The sequence below is a fragment of the Salmo trutta genome, chromosome 35 (genome assembly GCF_901001165.1).
Source record: "Salmo trutta chromosome 35, fSalTru1.1, whole genome shotgun sequence".
NCBI lineage: Eukaryota > Metazoa > Chordata > Actinopteri > Salmoniformes > Salmonidae > Salmo > Salmo trutta.
The window spans coordinates 2,133,997-2,152,059 of record NC_042991.1 but is presented as its reverse complement, the minus strand read 5'-3'; the positions used below and the strand labels follow the sequence as shown (position 1 = coordinate 2,152,059).

Below are 18,063 nucleotides of genomic sequence, written 5' to 3'. Positions count from 1 at the left end.
ATGTTTCCTGTTGAAAATTTCCAAATTACTTTAATTTGTAAGGAAATAGAAATGTGTGAAAGCAACCCAACATGTTTCTGATAAGATTTCAATTTGGTTTGGATGCATATTTTATGTGGTTGAAATACTATCAGCTTTTATGACGCTAATAAAGATAGCACCTTCACTCCAGTTCCCAAGTAAACATTTTGCCTACATTTGGTGTATCATTTTACAGCAAGAAACGCTTAATTCTGCAGGAGATAATATTAAGGCTATGTGTGAGAGGTTATACAGTCAGATTCCAGGTTTCAGTTTCTATCTAACCCATCTGAACAGTAGGCTACAGTTCCCTTGACGTGCCATAGGCCTATTTAAAATCCCCATCTTGTGACTGTCAAATGTGTATAGCGCCTCACAATCATCACACATAGGCTAATATAGCCTGCACTGCTATCATCATCTTTTAGCACTTCACCAAATCTTTCCCAAACTACATTTCTGGCCCTCCCTTCTATTTATTTTCAACTCTCCATTTCCCAGCTTTTCTCTTTTTGAATTAAACTTTGCATTGTCATTTTTGGATTTACGTTAACTTGTCTTCCTGTTCCCAAAAGCATTTGACGATTGGCGTGTAGGCTATTTGGTGCTTGTACAGTTAGACCTTGAGGCTTAGGTTTACGCATTAATGCCAGATAGCCTAAAATAATGAAAGAAAAACCTAAAGTAGCCTATAGATATCAATTGTACAAGAACTATACATTTATGGATTTTTTCATTCAACCCATTTAATGACTATAAACCCATCCATTCCGTGGATATAACCGCGAGGTCTGCGGGTTTAAGGTGAATGCACCAATTTGTAAGTCGCTCTGGATAAGAGCGTCTGCTAAATGACTTAAATGTAAATGTAAATGTAATGAGTCAACCCGCACATCACTTGTGTGTGTGTGTGTGTGTGTGTGTGTGTGTGTGTGTGTGTGTGTGTGTTTGTGCTTGCCTCTGTGTGGGTGCTGCATGTTTTCAGGAGGCTGTCTGCACTCTGCCCATCCTGCCTCTGTTGCCATGGTGATCCCTTCTCCAAAATTGGAATTCAACACCAATATTACCCAGTCCAGGTTCTGCAACCAATTGGCACCTGGAATTGGTCCCACCTGTCCCTCATTACCTCAAATGGGTATAAGTAGAGGTGCAGTCACTCAGGCGCTAGGGCATACAGGCAGAGGGTACATCTAGACTTCAGAAGAACCGGAGTGAATATGATAAGCACCTCGATCCAACGACAAAGAAGATTGTAGGCAATGGTTGACTCACCTAAAGTCGGAAGTTAACATACACTTAGATTGGAGTTATTTTAACTTGTTTTTCAACCACTCCAAAAATGTATTGTTAACAAACTATAGTTTTGGCAAGTCGGTTAGGACATCTACTTTGTGTATGACACAAGTAATTTTTACAACAATTGTTTACAGACAGATTATTTCACTTATAATTCACTGTATCACAATTCCAGTGGGTCAGAAGATTACATACACTAAGTTCACTGTGCCTTTAAACAGCTTGGAAAATTCCAGAAAATGATGTAATGGCTTTAGAAGCTTCTGATAGGGTAATTGACATCATTTGAGTCAATTGGAGGTGTACCTGTGGATGTATTTCAAGGCATACCTTCAAACTCAGTGCCTCTTTGCTTGACATCATGGGAAAATCAAAAGAAATCAGCCAAGACCTCAGAAAAAAAATTGTAGACCTCTACAAGTATGGTTCATCCTTGGGAGCAATTTACAAACGCCTGAAGGTACCACGTTCATCTGTACAAACAATAGTACGCAAGTATAAACACCCTGGGAACACGCAGAGGTCATACCGCTCAGGAAGGAGACGTAATCTGTCTCCTAGAGATGAATGTACTTTGGTGCGAAAAGTGCAAATCAATCCCAGAACAACAGCAAAGGACCTTGTGAAGATGCTGGAGGAAACAGGTGCAAAGTATCTATATCCACAGTAAAATGAGTCCTATATCGACATAACCTGAAAGTCTGCTCAGCAAGGAAGAAGCCACTGCTCCAAAACCGCCATTAAAAAGCCACACTACGGTTTGCAACTGCACATGGGGACAAAGATTGTACTTTTTGGAGAAATGTCCTCTGGTCTGATGAAACAAAAATAGAACTGTTTGGCCATAATGACCATCATTATGTTTGGAGGAAAAAGGGGGAGGCTTGCAAGCCGAAGAACACCATCCCAACCGTGAAGCATGGGGGTGGCAGCATCATGTTGCGGGGGTGCTTTGCTGCAGGAGGGACTGTTGCACTTCACAGAATAGATGACATTATGAGGCAGGAAAATTAGGTGGCTATATTGAAGCAACATCTTAAGACATCAGTCAGGAAGTTAAAGCTTGGTCATAAATGGGTCTTCCAAATGGACAATGACCTCAAGCATACTTCCAAAGTTGTGGCCAAATGGCTTAAGGACAACAAAGTCAAGGTGTTGGAGTGGCCATCACAAAGCCCTGACCTCAATCCTATAGAACATTTGTGAGCAATCTGAAAAAACGTGTGCGAGCAAGGAGGCCTACAAACCTGACCTCAGTTAGACCAGCTGTGTCAGGAGGATTGGGCCAAAATTCATCCAACTTATTGTGGGAAGGTTGTGGAAGGCTACCCGAAACGTTTGACCCAAGCTAAACAATTTAAAGGCAATGCTACCAAATACTAATTGAGTGTATGTCAACTTCTGACCCACTGGGAATGTGATGAAAGAAATAAAAGCTGAAATAAATTATTCTCTCTACTATTATTCTGACATTTCACATTCTTAAAATAGAGTGGTGATCCTAACGGACCTAAGACAGGGAATTTTTACTAGAATATTAATGTCAAGAATTGTGAAAAAATTAGTTTAAATGTATTTGGCTAAGGTGTATGTAAACTTCCGACTTCAACTGCATATCTCTCTTCATTTTCTTTTCTCCCAAAGGAAGAGGACCCATTCCCGTGCAGCACGCCATCCGACGCAAGTTGAGAGCAAGGATTGAAACCCCGGACTCATCTCTCTCTTTTTTTTTCATTAACACAGGCGGTTCGAGGACCCGCCACGCCGGACGCAGAGTGACCCACCCGTTACCTGAGAGGCCTTTCCGTTGTATTTCTCCCCTCCCCATTCCCCACAACCTTTATTAAAGAACAACTTTGGTTTGAGCACCGCAAATGGTCTCCCGCTGTCTTATTTTATTGTGAGTTTCACCTCTGACTCCCCTAGGCTCCCACAACACACACTACAGTACACACTCAGAGGGGACTGACAGCCATCCATCTCTCCTGTCAGTAAGCTCTTGTCTTTGAAAGAGGACTCTCAGGGCTTTAGCAGTTAGCCCTGTCCTTCCCACTGCTCTGTTTCAAAGGGACTAAGTTCCTTTAGATGCTCTAAGCTCAATGTTTGTCCTCTGCTCTCACTATAAGCCAAGGTGATCTACATGATGTGTGTGAACTCTGCACACATGTAATACTACCTCACCTGTCTGATGTATGTGACTTCCCTTTGATGCTGCTGAGGTGAATGTTGTTTCTCACCTCTCTTTTCTTCTTATTTGCGATCTCTCTTACTTTTCTCTTCCTCTCTATCAGATCCTCCAAGGCCCACCCAGGTCCTGTGGTCCACATAAGTGACAACCCCATGGATGAGGGAAAGGTATAGAGTGTCTCTCTGCCCACATATTGTGTACATTACATCTACATGTGTGTATCGTTCCTTGTTGTTAATGTTGAAGAGTGTGCCATGTCCCCCGCCATCAATGAGTCTGCAGACAGACAGAAAGACAGAGAGACAGTCATGTGGGTGATAAATGAGACCTTGATGGCTTATTCAAACAGGCCACACAAAGTATTTGTATATACAGCCTACTCAAAGACCTTACTTCTTCAAAGACCACACACACTTTACTTTCACCTTTATCTCTCTCTCTTTCTTCCTTCTTCCCTCCTCACTCCACCACTCCGCAGGTACTGTAGGTTTAGCCTTTATAAAACATTATTGGTTCAGCCTTTATGAAACATTATAGGTTTAGCCTTTATGAAACATTATAGTTTTAGCATTTATGAAACATTAGAGGTTTAGTCTTTATGAAACATTAGAGGTTTAGCCTTTATGAAACATTATAGGTTTAGACTTTATAAAACATTATAGGTTTAGCCTTTATAAAACATTATAGGTTTAGTCTTTATGAAACATTATAGGTTTAGCCTTTATAAAACATTATAGGTTTAGCCTTTATGAAACATTATAGGTTTAGCCTTTATGAAACATTATAGTTTTAGCATTTATGAAACATTAGAGGTTTAGTCTTTATGAAACATTAGAGGTTTAGCCTTTATGAAACATTATAGGTTTAGACTTTATAAAACATTATAGGTTTAGCCTTTATGAAACATTATAGGTTTAGACTTTATAAAACATTATAGGTTTAGCCTTTCTAAAACATTATAGGTTTAGCCTTTATAAAACATTATAGGTTTAGCCTTTATGAAACATTATAGGTTTAGCCTTAATAAAACATTATAGGTTTAGCCTTTATGAAACATTAGAGATTTAGCCTTTATGAAACATTAGAGGTTTAGGCTTTATGAAACATTATAGCTAGCTGGATCATTATTTATATTTTATTTGAACACACAAATAATTGCTTTTGAGAGATTAATGACTTGTGAGCCACAGTTGTTCACATGTTTGTCTATCAATTACCTGTGTTTTTAGACTCATAGTGCAAGATGAGCTACATTCTAAAGAATAACATAAATAATGATTTATCATTTGATTTAATTGAAAAGAGTCCATTGTTTGGAATATGTTGATAATATCAACTTTAGAGTGGGGGAGGCATGGTTTGGTTAACCGATATCAATAAAACATTTAACAAAATGCACTTATTTTTCTTGTTGTTGGTTTAGAACCAAGGTCAAAAGGCGACTCCTATAAGCTGTGTATCCTGTATGCATTGTCTTTCATCCCCCCCATCCCACCACAGCTTGCCATGTGAATGTTGAGCATATTATTCCTTCTCTGACGTGGATCATCTTCTCACCGGGCCAAATCTCACTGGCTGCCTGTCACTTTTTCATTCCAGCTTATAATTGGATATGAGTCTGGGATCGTGGTCCTGTGGGATCTGAAATCAAAGAAGGCAGACTACCGGTACACGTATGACGAGGTAGGCACCATCTCCCACAATGCCTTTCAGTGCCTCTCTTCCAGTGATCTGGGGAATGCATGAAAATACTAAAAGAGGAATCAAATATTAATGAACTGCTTTGTATAAATAGATGTGTGCTGTATATACAGTATGTGTGTGCGTTTGTTTGTGTGCGTGTACGTACTGTGTGTGTACTGTGTGCTTGTATGCCATATACATTGTTTGCCTTGGAGAGATTACATCAAATGGCTTTAGAGTCTGTGGAGGACTAGAGATGTAGTGGAGGCATGTATCTACTCTGATACCTACTCTACACCCAGACTGGTACACACACAAACACACACACATGTTAATACCTACTCGACATACACCAACACTCGTCTCAGCCATCTGTGTTGTTGTGTGGGTCTGATGTGACATGTTCATCAGTGATCTAAGCGGCTCAGCGCTGGAGAGGAGAGATGGCTTGTCTTCGCTCACCGCAGGCTCATTTTAGAAAATGGAAAAGGACGTCTCTTTCTCACATCACTGTGGGATATAAAATAGGGATTCTTGGCATAGAAAATTCTGAGTCTGTGTGATAGTTTGAAGTGTTATATTGGGTTTTGTCAGCTGATATTGAAGAAGGAAGAGAACAGGATTGTTTGGTGTTTGTCTGTACCTGTACCCATTCTGAGTTACAAGTGATGGGAAACCAATACTACAGTAGGCTACACACAGTGTGTAGTCTCTTTAAGAACCACAGATGCCCTGCTGTCTCTCCTGTGGCCCTCATTTTGTACTATAGAGGGTCGGCCATTTGTGAAAAGTATTTTTTACTTGTTTCTCAAAGGCAACATCCTTTTCTAACAAACAAACAAACAATATAATGTCTTGGTTGTATCTCATCCCCAGCCTCATAATACTCAAGTTAAGAATGCGTCAGAAACCCTGGTACCCAAACTTGCAGTAGAAGTTTATTAAGCGGATTGAGTGGTTTTACAAAGACACACACAGAGGCAGAATCAGGCTTACAGTAATGAGTTTATGTTAAGACCCGTTCTTCTGTTCACCTCATATGACAGTGCTGTGGCGCTGTAAACCCTCTAAGATAAAAAGGCTACACAAGGAAAACATGCCCCTGTGTTGACTCTCCCTGCTGAAGCGAATGCTCCCCCTTTCTTGTGCATTCTGTCTCAGTTTTTCTCTCCTCTCTTCTCTGCTTCTCTCTTTCTCTCTCTCTCTCTCTCTCTCAATTCAATTCAATTCAATTTGCTTTATTGGCATGATGTGAAAATGTACATATTGCCAAAGCTTACTTTGGATATTTACAATATTAAGATAATAAGATTCAAAATTGTCAATGGGACAACAGTAACAACAATAACCAAGAGTCAAAATAACCATACATTGAACAATAACAATAAGCATACAATAGAGGACATGTGCAGGTTGATTGGTCTGTCAGACACTGTCCCTCATCTTATCGCAGGCAGCAATGTAGTGCGCTGCCAACCCACAGCTCTCTGCGTCCTCCCCCAACAGGACGGGTAGTCTATTCTCATAGGAGAGGTCTTTGAAACCTGGTTTTATATTTTGGATATTTTGTCAGGAAATGCAGCTCTGTCTCAGGTTCTGCCGTGGTTGCACAGCCTTTCCTCTACTGGGAGCCAGGTTTTCCTGTGTCTACCCTTCTCAATGGCAAGGCTGTGCTCACTGAGCCTGTACTTTGTCAAGGTTTTTCTGAGGTTTTGATCAGTAACCATGGTCAAATAGTTAGCCATGGTGTACTGTCGATTTAGGGCCAGATAGCACTGCATTTTGCTTTGTGCTTGTGTTTCCCAATAAGCAATGCAGTTTTGTTTTGATTGTGTTGTAATTTGTTTTATTCTGATTGATTGGATGTTCTGGTCCTGAGGCTTCCGTGTGTTAGTAGAACAGGTTTGTGAACTCAGCCCCAGGACCAGCTGGATGAGGGGACTCTTTTCTTTGCTCAGCTCTTGGCATTGCAGGGCTTGGTAATGATATGAGAGGGGGTCACTGTATTTTAGATGTTTCCAAAACTTAATTGTTATTTTTTGAGTTTTTATTATTAGTGGATATTGGCCTAATTCTGCACTGCATGCATTGTTTGTAGTTTTCCTCTAGACATGTAGGAGAATCTTACAGAACTCTGCATGCAGGGTTTGAATGGGGTGTTTGTCCCATTTGGTGAAATCTTGTTTTGCAAGTGGACCCCACACCTCGCTGGCATAAAATGCAATTGGTTCAATGACACATTCAATTCGTTTTAGCCAAATTGTAATAGGTATTTAAATTTCAATTCGTTTTTTAATGGCGTAGAATGCCCTGTGTGCTTTCTCTCTCAGTTCATTCACGGCATCATTATGGTGTCCAGTTGAGCTTATTTTTAAACCTAACTAATTGTAGTGTGTGCAATTGAGAACTTTGGTCTAATTCCCTGAGATCTGGATCTTCTCTGGAAAATCATTATTTTAGTCTTTTTGGGGTTTACTGCCAGAGCCCAGGTCTGGCAGTACTGCTCTAGCAGGTCCAGGCTCTGCTGTAGGCCATGTGCTGTGGGTGACAGCAGGCATAGGTCATCTGCGAAGAGTAGGCATTTAACCTCTGAATTGTGGAGCCTAACACCAGGGGTTGAGGATTTTTCTAGAATAGTAGCCAATTCGTTGATGTAAATATTGAAGATTGCAGGGCTCAGATTGCAACCCTGGCGAAGGCCCCGCCCCTGGTTAAAGAATTATGTTATTTTCTTGCCAATTTCAATGATGCCAGTATACAATGAATTAATTACGTCATATGTTTTACCCCCTACACCCCTTTCAATAACTTTGTAGAACAGTCCTGTATGCCAAATATAATCAAATGCTTTTTTAAGTCAAAAAAGCAAGCGTATATTTTGGTATTCTTTTGGTGGACATGTTTATCTATCAGGGTGTGTAGGGTGTAAATATGACCAGTCGTGCGATGTTTTGGTATAAATCCAATTTGGCTTTAACTCAAGACATTGTGCTTATTAAGGAAGTTTAGAACTCTTACATTTATAATACTACAGAAAACCTTCCCCAGGTTACTGTTCACACAAATGCCTCTGTAATTGTTAGGGTCAAATTTGTCTCCGTTCTTAAAGATTGGGGTTGTGAGTCCATAAATTCCAGATATCAAGGTAATAACCTACACTCAGGATCAAATTAAACAGTTTTAATATAGCCAATTGAAATTTTGCACTAGTGAGTTTGAGCATCTCATTTCGGATGCCATCAGGTCCACATGCTTTTTTACATTTGAGTACCTGAAGCTTCTTATAGAGCTCCTGGTCAGTAATTGGGGCGTCCAGTGGATTTTGATTGTCCTTTAGCTTTTTCTAATCCATTCAACTTCTCATGAATTTGCCATTGCTCTGCATTTGTTTCAATTTGAACGGTGCTGTAGAGTGTTTTAAAATGGGTTGTCCATATGTCACCATTTTGCATCGCTAATTCCTCTTGTTTCAATTTTTTGGGGGATTTTCCAATTTTGCCAGAAGTTGTTTGTGTTTATGGACTCCTCCATTAGCGTCAGCTGCTTGCTGTTGTACTCAGCTTTTTTGGTTCTGAGTGTAAGTTTATAGAGTTTTAAAGTCTCACAGTAATGAAGGCGTAATTCACCATTATTTGGTTGTCTAAAGGAACGGACCAAAGTGCAGCGTGGTTGTAGTTCCACATTTTATTTAATTCACGAAACTTTGCAAATACATAAATAACTGAATTAACAAAATAACAAACTGTGACGCAGAGAGAAACAAACACTACTCAAAATATAATCACCCACAAAAACCCAGGAAGAAAAACCCCTTCCTTGCTGAATTCCAACTCTTGCACGGCCACGGTGGGGAGCTTGCACCGAGCGCACCGGGCTGTATCTGTGCACTGGCAACAGTGCGCATCTCCGCATAACATGGTGCTTGCTCGATCACTCGCCCCCCACGGTAAGCATGGGGAGTTGGCTCAGGTCTCCAAACTGACTCTGCCAATGTCCCCGTGTGCCCCCCCAAAAAAACATTTGGGGGCCATCTCTCGCTCTTGCCTAGTGGTTTGTACAGCGCCTCATAATAATGCCGCTCCGCTTTAGCTGCCTCAATTTCCTCCCTCGGATGGCGATACTCCCGAGCCTGCCTCCAGGGTCCTTTTCCGTCCAAAATTTCCTCCCAGGTCCTTTTCTGTTGCTTCTGGGCACGCTGCTTGGTCCTTTGATGGTGGGTGATTCTGTCACGGTTGTCTAACCTCTCTAGGTTATGTGGGACGAAATCGTCCCACCTACTCAACAGCCAGTGGAATCCCGTGGCGCGATATTCAAATACCTTAGGAATGCTATTACTTCAATTTCTCAAACATATGACTATTTTACACCATTTTAAAGACAAGACTCTCGTTAATCTAACCACACTGTCCGATTTCAAAAAGGCTTCACAACGAAAGCAAAACATTAGATTATGTCAGCAGAGTACCCAGACAGAAATAATCAGACACCCATTTTTCAAGCTAGCATATAATGTCACAAAAACCAACACCACAGCTAAATGCAGCACTAACCTTTGATGATCTTCATCAGATGACACTCCTAGGACATTATGTTATACAATACATGCATGTTTTGTTCAATCAAGTTCATATTTATATCAAAAAACAGCTTTTTACATTAGCATGTGACGTTCAGAACTAGCATACCCACGTTACAGCAGAGATCCTTTGTTTTCAATAAAGAGAGTGTAGAAGGCCAAGAAATGGTCAGAGAGGGCACTTCCTGTACAGAATCTTCTCAGGTTTTTGCCTGCCATATGAGTTCTGTTATACTCACAGACACCATTCAAACAGTTTTAGAAACTTTAGGGCGTTTTCTATCCAAATCAAACAATTATATGCATATTCTAGTTTCTGGGCAGTAGTAATAACCAGATTAAATCGGGTACGTTTTTTATCCGGATGTGAAAATACTGCCCCCTACCCTAGAGAGGCTAAAGGAGCGGACCAAAGTGCAGCGTGGTTGTAGTTCCACATTTTATTTAATCCGTGAAACTTTGCAAATACGTAAATAACTGAATTAACAAAACAACAAACCGTGACGCAGAGAGAAAGAAACACTACTCAAAATATAATCACCCACATAATCACCCTCAAAAACCCAGGAAGAAAAACCCCTACTTAAATATGATCTCCAATTAGAGACAACGAGGACCAGCTGCCTCCAATTGGAGATCATCTCAAACAAGCCAACATAGAAATACAAAAACTAGAACCTAAGAACATAGAAATAGAAAACATAGAAAAACACAAAACACCCCCTGTCACACCCTGACCTACTCTACCATAGAAAATCACATCTTACTATGGTCAGGACGTGACAGGTTGGATAGTGTTCTAAGTTTATTCCTTATAATTTTACAATCTGCATCAAACCAGGTGTCATCTGTGGTCTTTTTTGTTTTGTTTTTATCAAATTCAGTTGTGCTTCTTCTGCCATTTGCCTGAATATATAGTTGATGTTTTTTACTGCTAGATTGATGCCTTCTTTACTGTGAGTGAATGTGGTATCCAGAAAGTTATCTAAGAGTGTTAGGATATTTTGGTTACAGGTTGCTTTTCTGGTATTCTTCTGTGCTGTTTTGGGCCCATCTGTATGAATTTCTTGATGTTGTATAGCTTACTGGGCTGTGAATGTGTGGTTGTTACCATGTCTGTTCTTTTGAGGAACAACGTAATTTGGCTGTGATCAGACAGAGGTGTTAGTGGCTTGACAGTGAATGAGCTGAGAGAGAAAGGGTCAATGTCTGTAATCATATAGTCTACTGTGCTGTGGCCAAGAGGTGAGCAATAGGTGAATCTCCCCAAAGAGTTCCCCCGTAACCTACCATTGACAGAGTACAGACCCAGGCTTCTACAGAGCTACAACAGATCCCTTCTGTTTTTGTTGATGGTACTGTCACTGTTGTTTCTATGGGGGAGATTAAGGCAGTTAGAAACAGTATGGCCTGTAATAAAGCTGTCCCCTCGTGTGGTCGTTATATCAGATAGTGTTCCTGTGCGCGCATTTGTGTCCCCACAGATGAGCACATTTCCCTGGGCCTGGAAATGACACGTCTCCTCCTCAAGGGTGGGGAAGCTCTCCTCTGAGTAATATGGGGATTCTGAGGAGGGATATATATTGCGCAAAGGAATACATCTTTTTCTGTCAGTACAAGTTCTTTTTTCAGTTTTAACCAAATGTGATATTTACCAATTTTGAGGGGATCAATTAGATTTTGTAGTTCGGGTTTGTACCGGATTTGTACCAAATGATCAGTCCTCGAGTCTCTGCCTCTATTGACAGAGCTGTGTGTGTGTGTGTGTGTGTGTGTGTGTGTGTGTGTGTGTGTGTGTGTGTGTGTGTGTGTGTGTGTGTGTGTGTGTGTGTGTGTGTGTGTGTGTGTGCGTGTGTGCGTGTATGTGTGTGTGTGTGTGTGTGTGTGTATGCGTCCGTGTGTGTGTGCGCGTGTTTAGTGCAGTTTAGTGCAGATGTATTGGAGGAGCTGTTTAATCTCACTCAATCCTACAGGGTTCTCCTGTCCTCTGACGACCTCTGTGTAGGTGCGCTGGTCCTGCTGTTGGGCCCTGTGGAGTGGAGGGAGGCCAGGTCTGGGCTGTGGGGCTTCCTCTCTGGTCTGGTAGAGGTGGTAATCTGGTGCGGGGTAGTAGGCTGGGCCCGGTCCAGTCTGGCTAAGCCGATGGAAGTGGTGGTGCTCTGGTGGTGGGTGGGGCCTGTGGGGTGCGCTGGGTCTGGTGTGGCATTGAGGGGGCCTGGGGCTCCTTGGTGATGCAGTGGTCTGGTAGGGGTCTCTGGGTGGTCCTCTGTCTAGTGCGGCATGGGGGGTTTGTCTACCAAGTGCCATGTCCTTTAGAGACTTGGCAAACATCCCTACTGTCTGCTTCCTCAGGTGGGAGTGGTCGTGCAGATGCTCTGGGGTGATTGTTGGGTGGTGAGCAACGTGTACGTTCGGAAGTAGGCCACACCCTCTGGTGATGTCAGCGTTGACTTTCTGAATGGTACGGGGATGAAAGTCTTTGTGGGGCAGCAGAGTGGAGATGGTGATGTGAAAGTTGGGGAACCGCTCAGAGGCCCTCTCTGCTACTCTGTTGACCAGGCTGCCTACTCTCTCCTGCTCCTCTCGCAGGTTGTTGGTGCCGGTGTGAATAATAATGTGGCCTGGTGTGCCAAAGTCAGGCTGGGACAGGATGTGGAGTGCATTCTGTGTTTTTGGGCAATGTATTTTGCACACCTTGTGGTGGGGAAGAGTTTATCCTCTTGGATGAATTTCCCATTTGAGTCAATGAGGATGGCCACCTCAGTGGGTTTTACCAGAGTAGTGGGTTTACGGGCTGGGGCTGGGGTACACAGGGCCTGTGTACAAGGAAGGGTGTGTCGGGGGGGCAGAGAGCTTCTTTCTGTAGTAGGTGGCCCCATGTGAGCCTCCTTGTTGACTGGGGGTGTGGGTAAAGGGTAGTTGGTATTGGGGGGGGGGGGGGGGGGGTGTTAGGGGTGGTGAGGGGCTATGGTGCTGCAGCACCCTCTTGATGACAGACAACTCTTTTCAAATCTCCTCCTTTACCTGCCCTAGCTCTCTCCTGATGGTAGCCTTTACCACCTCAAGCGCTGTGGTAAGGCTCTCTCTCAGCTCCTGGACAGAGTTCTTCATCTGGGTCCTGCACTGGTTGGGTGCTCACTGTCTCTCAGCAGGCTGATGGTAGTGTGGTCATGGCTCTGGTGGTCATAGGCAGGCATGGGGTAGGATAGACCTGTTGTGTGGGTCTGGGCCTGTGCTCCTGCTGTTGGAGTGCCTGAGGTGAGGGGAGAGGTCAGGGTATTGTCCTTGTCTTTTTTGGTTTCTGCTGTCTTCCTTAGGGTGGGGAAGTCCTGCACAAAAGAGCTGAGTGCAGCCTCACTGCCCTGGACCATGACAGTGCCATTTACTGTCAGAAACCTGTTGTCCTGGTCCTGCCCGCTGTTCTCAAAAACTGTGGATTTGCTTTCCCTTGCAGATGCCTTTCTTTGTCATATACCTTAAATGCCTGGTTACAGCTGTATGCCAGGCAGTAGTGTTGTCTGTGTAAAATAACAGGTTTGTAACAGTCCTGTTGTGTGAGCAGTCGGCAAACAAAGTTTCCGGGTTCTCCCTTAGAATTCTGTGTTGAAACTGATTCTTCCCTTCTCTGATTTGATTTGAGTCTCTCAGTCTCTGCTGCTGCTGGTGCTGCTAGAGCTGCCTCAGTGGCCATGTTGCTATGGTTACCACTAGTAAACATTTGGAGCTAGATGAACTTGGCTAGCTTGCACGATTAAAATTGGTCTTTTAACTCACTCTCTGTCAATCTCTCTCTTTCTCTGTCTCTTTCCCTCTCCCCTGGGTGAGATGATATCTCTGTCTCCTCTCCCTGGTCCTAAGGCTTACATAGTGATCCTCCTTGGCAGCCATGTTGTTTTCTCCTGGGAGTGGTTGTGTCTCTCCTCTCCAACCCTGTAGTAACCCCTCCCCAGAGGCTGGCTGCTCTACAGCTGCTGACTCTGTACTTCGTGGCTCATTAACACTGGGGAAAACATCACAGTATCTCCATCACTGCCATGCTGTGGCATTACAGCTGATGTGCTCGTGTCATCGCCTGCTGCTAATGACTAATTCAGGGTCAGATCTATGTTCATCAGTCTGAACCCTAGGTATTAAGAGCTGAACATTAAAGCTGCCCTTGGATATTTTTTTTGTACTGTAGAATAGACTATGGATGAGATGTAGTTATGATGACTATATTGTGAGTCGGATGATAATGCTTGATTCCTGGATCGACAAATAGTATTTCCTGCCAAATAATAGGTTTTGTGCTATTTGCAGAGCTACACCTCCCCCGTCAAACATACATGCGCAACCGTCTTGTAAACAGCTTGTGTCATTACAGAACATTTCCTAGGGTTTTCTACCTGCAGCAATACTGTCGGATAATGCTGGTAATAACGGTAAAAGCCCAGTGCCTCCATTTCCACACCAAAAATGCATGTCCCTAAGTATAGGACACAGGTAATTGAGTGAAGGACATAGGGAATAAAGCTTGGAGCATAGGTTAGGGGACATTGGATGTAGCCTAGTCCTTACGTTTCTCTAGTCGCATGAGGACATCTTATATAACCTCACTAATTACAGTAAACTCTCTCCATCTTTGTCACACCTAACCACAGTGTGTATGTATAGGAATTCGAACACCCCCAAACAGCTGATCATTCTTCCTTCCCTTGCGTCTGTCTCCCAGTCTTTTTCCCTGCCATGGTGCAGTGCTATCTCTGCGGGTGCAGTGACTGTGAGCACAAGAGAGAATATGGAGATGGAGAGAGCATCAGTCACCTCAGCCCTGCTCTGTCTGACTAAATGCCTCAGCCTGATGAATAGCCTGCCAACACAGGAGCCTGCCTCAGATTTCTATATCCCTCTCTTTCTCTCTCATTCTCCCCATCTTTTTTCACTCCTTCTCTCATTTTGTCACTCTCTCTCTCTCTCGAAATGTAAACTATACATAATGAATTGCATACACTGGGAGATCTAAAAAAACATCAGCTATTTCTAGTAGCCAGACACCATACATTTGTACTAATGGGACACTTGGCAGATGTGGTATTAACTGCTCTCCCAGTTTCCGCCCCAGCCACCGGATCCAGCGACTTGAGGGAGGTCTGTCAAATGCTCAGTTGTGGTTGGCCAGGGACCTTGTCTCAGCTCACTTAACAAATAGCTGCAGATGCAGTATGCCTGTTAGCTCTTATGGGAATGAGCGGAATACCTCCTCTGACTTTAAATCTGGTAGTGGCCTTGGTTAAAAAAATGGACACAATTGACATTTGGGTACAGGACTCGTGTCCTGACATTCTGGTTCTCTCGGAAACATGGCCTATTAAGGATCTGTCCCTTTTAAAAAAATGTTTTGCCTAAAATTACATACCTAAATCTAACTGCCTGTAGCTCAGGCCCTGAAGCAGGGATATGCATATTATTGGTACCATTTGAAAGGAAACACTTTGAGGTTTGTGGAAATGTGAAAGGAATGCAGGAGAATATAACACAATGTATCTAGTAAAAGATGATATAAAGAAATAACAACCGTTCTTTTGTATTTTTTTGTACCATCATATTTGACATGCAAGAGAAATGCCATAATGTATTATTCCAGCCCAGGTGCCATTTAGATGTTGGCCACTAGATGGCAGCAGTGTATGTGCAAAGATTAGGTCTGATCCAATGCACCCTTGCATTTCCGTTCAAAATTTTGTATCGACTGCCCAAATGTACCTAATTTGTTTATTAATAACTTTTCATGTTCAAAATTGTGCACTCTCAAACCATAGCATGGTATTCTTTCACTGTAATAGTTATACTGTAAATTGGACTGTGCAGTTAGATTAACAATAATTTAAGCTTTCTGCCAGTATCAGATATGTCTATGTCCTGGGAAATTTTAACGTTAGCTCAACCGTCCCATGGAAGGGACACCGATCCTGAAGAAGTTTTAAGTGATTCTGTATCTGGTAAAGACAATGAAGTAAATTATTATAATGTGTTTAGATGTGGCAGATTACAGAAAGGGGGAGGAGTGGCCATATATGTAAAATCTAAATATTTCTGTTCCCAAGAAATTTGAGCTCCTGGTTGTAGAGGGTGTCCATAAACCAGAATACTCATTAATTTGTTGCTGCCCTCCTGTTGCCATGGCAGATGCTAATGGTGTGTTGACTCTCACTCAACGTCAACAAAACAAAGGCGATGATCATGGACTTCAGGAAACAGCAGAGGGAGCACCCCCCTATACACATCAACGGGACAGCAGTGGAGAAGGTGGAAAGTTCAGGGGCATACATATCACTGACAAACTGAAATGGTCCACCCACACAGACAGTGTGGTGAAGAAGGCGCAACATCTCCTCTTCAACCTCAGGAGGCTGAAGAAATTTGGCTTGTCACCTAAAACCCTCACAAACTTTTAAAGGTGCACAATTGAGAGCATCCTGTCGGGCTGCATCACCGCCTAGTACATCAACTGCACCGCCCACAACCACAGGGCTCTCCAGACGGTGGTACGGTTTGCACAACGCATTACCCGGGGCAAACTACCTGCCCTCCAGGACACCTACAGTACCCGATGTCACAGGAATGCCAAAAAGATCAAGAAGGACAACAACCAGATGAGCCACTGCCTGTTCACCCCGCTATCATCCAGAAGGCAAGGTCAGTACAGGTGCATCAAAGCTGGGACTGAGCGACTGAAAAACTGCTTTTCTCTCAAGGCCATCAGACTGTTAAATAGCCATCACTAGCACAGAGAGGCTGCTGCCTACACTACACATACTTGAAATCATTGGCCACTTTAATAAATGGAACACTAGTTACTTTAATAATGTCACTTTGATAATGTTTACACATCTTGCACTACTCAATTCAAATGTACAGTTGAAGTCATAAGTTTACATACACTTAGGTTGGAGTCATTAAAACTTGATTATCAACCACTCCACAAATGTCTTGTTAACAAACTATAGTTTTGGCAAGTCGGTTAGGACATCTACTTTATGCATGACACAAGTAATTTTTTCAACGATTGTTTACAGACAGATTATTTCACTTATAATTCACTGCATCACAATCCCAGTGGGTCAGAAGTTTACATACACTAAGTTGACTGTGCTTTTAAACAGCTTGGAAAATTCCCGAAAATGATGTCATGGCTTTAAAAGCTTCTGATAGGCTAATTGACATAATTTGAGTCAATTGGAGGTGTACCCGTGGATGTATTTCAAGACCTACCTTCAAACGCAGTGCCTCTTTGCTTGACATCATGGGAAAATAAAAACAAATCAGCCAAGACCTCAGAAAAATAATTGTGGACCTCCACAAGTCTGGGTAATCCCTGGGAGCAAATGCCTGAAGGTACCATGTTTATCTGTACAAACAATAGTACGAAAGTATAAACACCATGGGACCACGCAGCCATCATACTGCTCAGGAAGGAGACGCATTCTGTCTCCTAGAGGTGAACATATTGATTAACATATTTTTGTGCAAAAAGTGCAAATCAATCCCAGAACAACAGCAAAGGACCTTGTGAAGATGCTGGAGGAAACAGGTACAAAAGTATCTATATCCACAGTAAAATGAGTCCTATATCGACATAACCTGAAAAGCCGCTCAGCAAGGAAGAAGCCACTGCTCAAAAACTGCCATAAAAGATCCAGACTACGATTTGCAACTGCACATGGGGACAAAGATCGTACGATTTATAGAAATGTCCTCTGGTCTGATGAAACAAAAATAGAACTGTTTGGCCCATTCAGCAACCTGCCCAGGTCAGCGTTGCCCGTTTATCCCTCCTGGATAAATATTATGGAGCATAATCCAGCTCCAACCCATGTAAATGCCATGGCTTCCTGCTACAGTGCTCCTTCTACTTTTCGCTCCAGTTGGGAGCTCCGACCACCGAGAGGTCCAAAGTTGCCACAGTTATTTCTCTACTGACTGGGCAGGCAGAGAGGAGGAGCTGGATTCGAATGAGGGGTTCATGGCTCGGTTCAGAGGTATCTTCGATCATCCACTGGAAGGCAGAGATGGGGTGAGCGCCTACTCCAAATACAGCAGGAGGATCAGACTGCTGCCGAGTACGAGCACACCTTCCGGACAATAGCAGCATCCAGCGGATGGAATGAGGAGGTTCAGACGGAACTGGCCTGTCGAGACAACAACCTCTCCTTGGACGCACTCATCTCGATGGCCATCCATCTGGATAACCTTCTTCGGGAGTGTCGGCACTCTCATCGCTTCTCTCCCTCCCTCAGTGAACACTTTGGATCAGAGCCTG

At 42.9% G+C, this 18,063-nt stretch overlaps 1 protein-coding gene across 3 annotated transcripts in view; it reads left to right on the top strand.

The window, feature by feature from the left end:
• The window catches only part of LOC115174446 (syntaxin-binding protein 5-like), a 159,364-nt gene that overhangs the window by 97,283 nt on the left and 44,018 nt on the right, over positions 1-18,063 (top strand). For all 3 annotated transcript variants that reach the window (XM_029732966.1, XM_029732965.1, XM_029732964.1), the window contains exons 6-7: positions 3,609-3,672; positions 5,105-5,188. In XM_029732966.1, the coding sequence (XP_029588826.1) occupies positions 3,609-3,672; positions 5,105-5,188 (148 nt within the window). The remainder of the gene's footprint in view (positions 1-3,608; positions 3,673-5,104; positions 5,189-18,063) is intronic.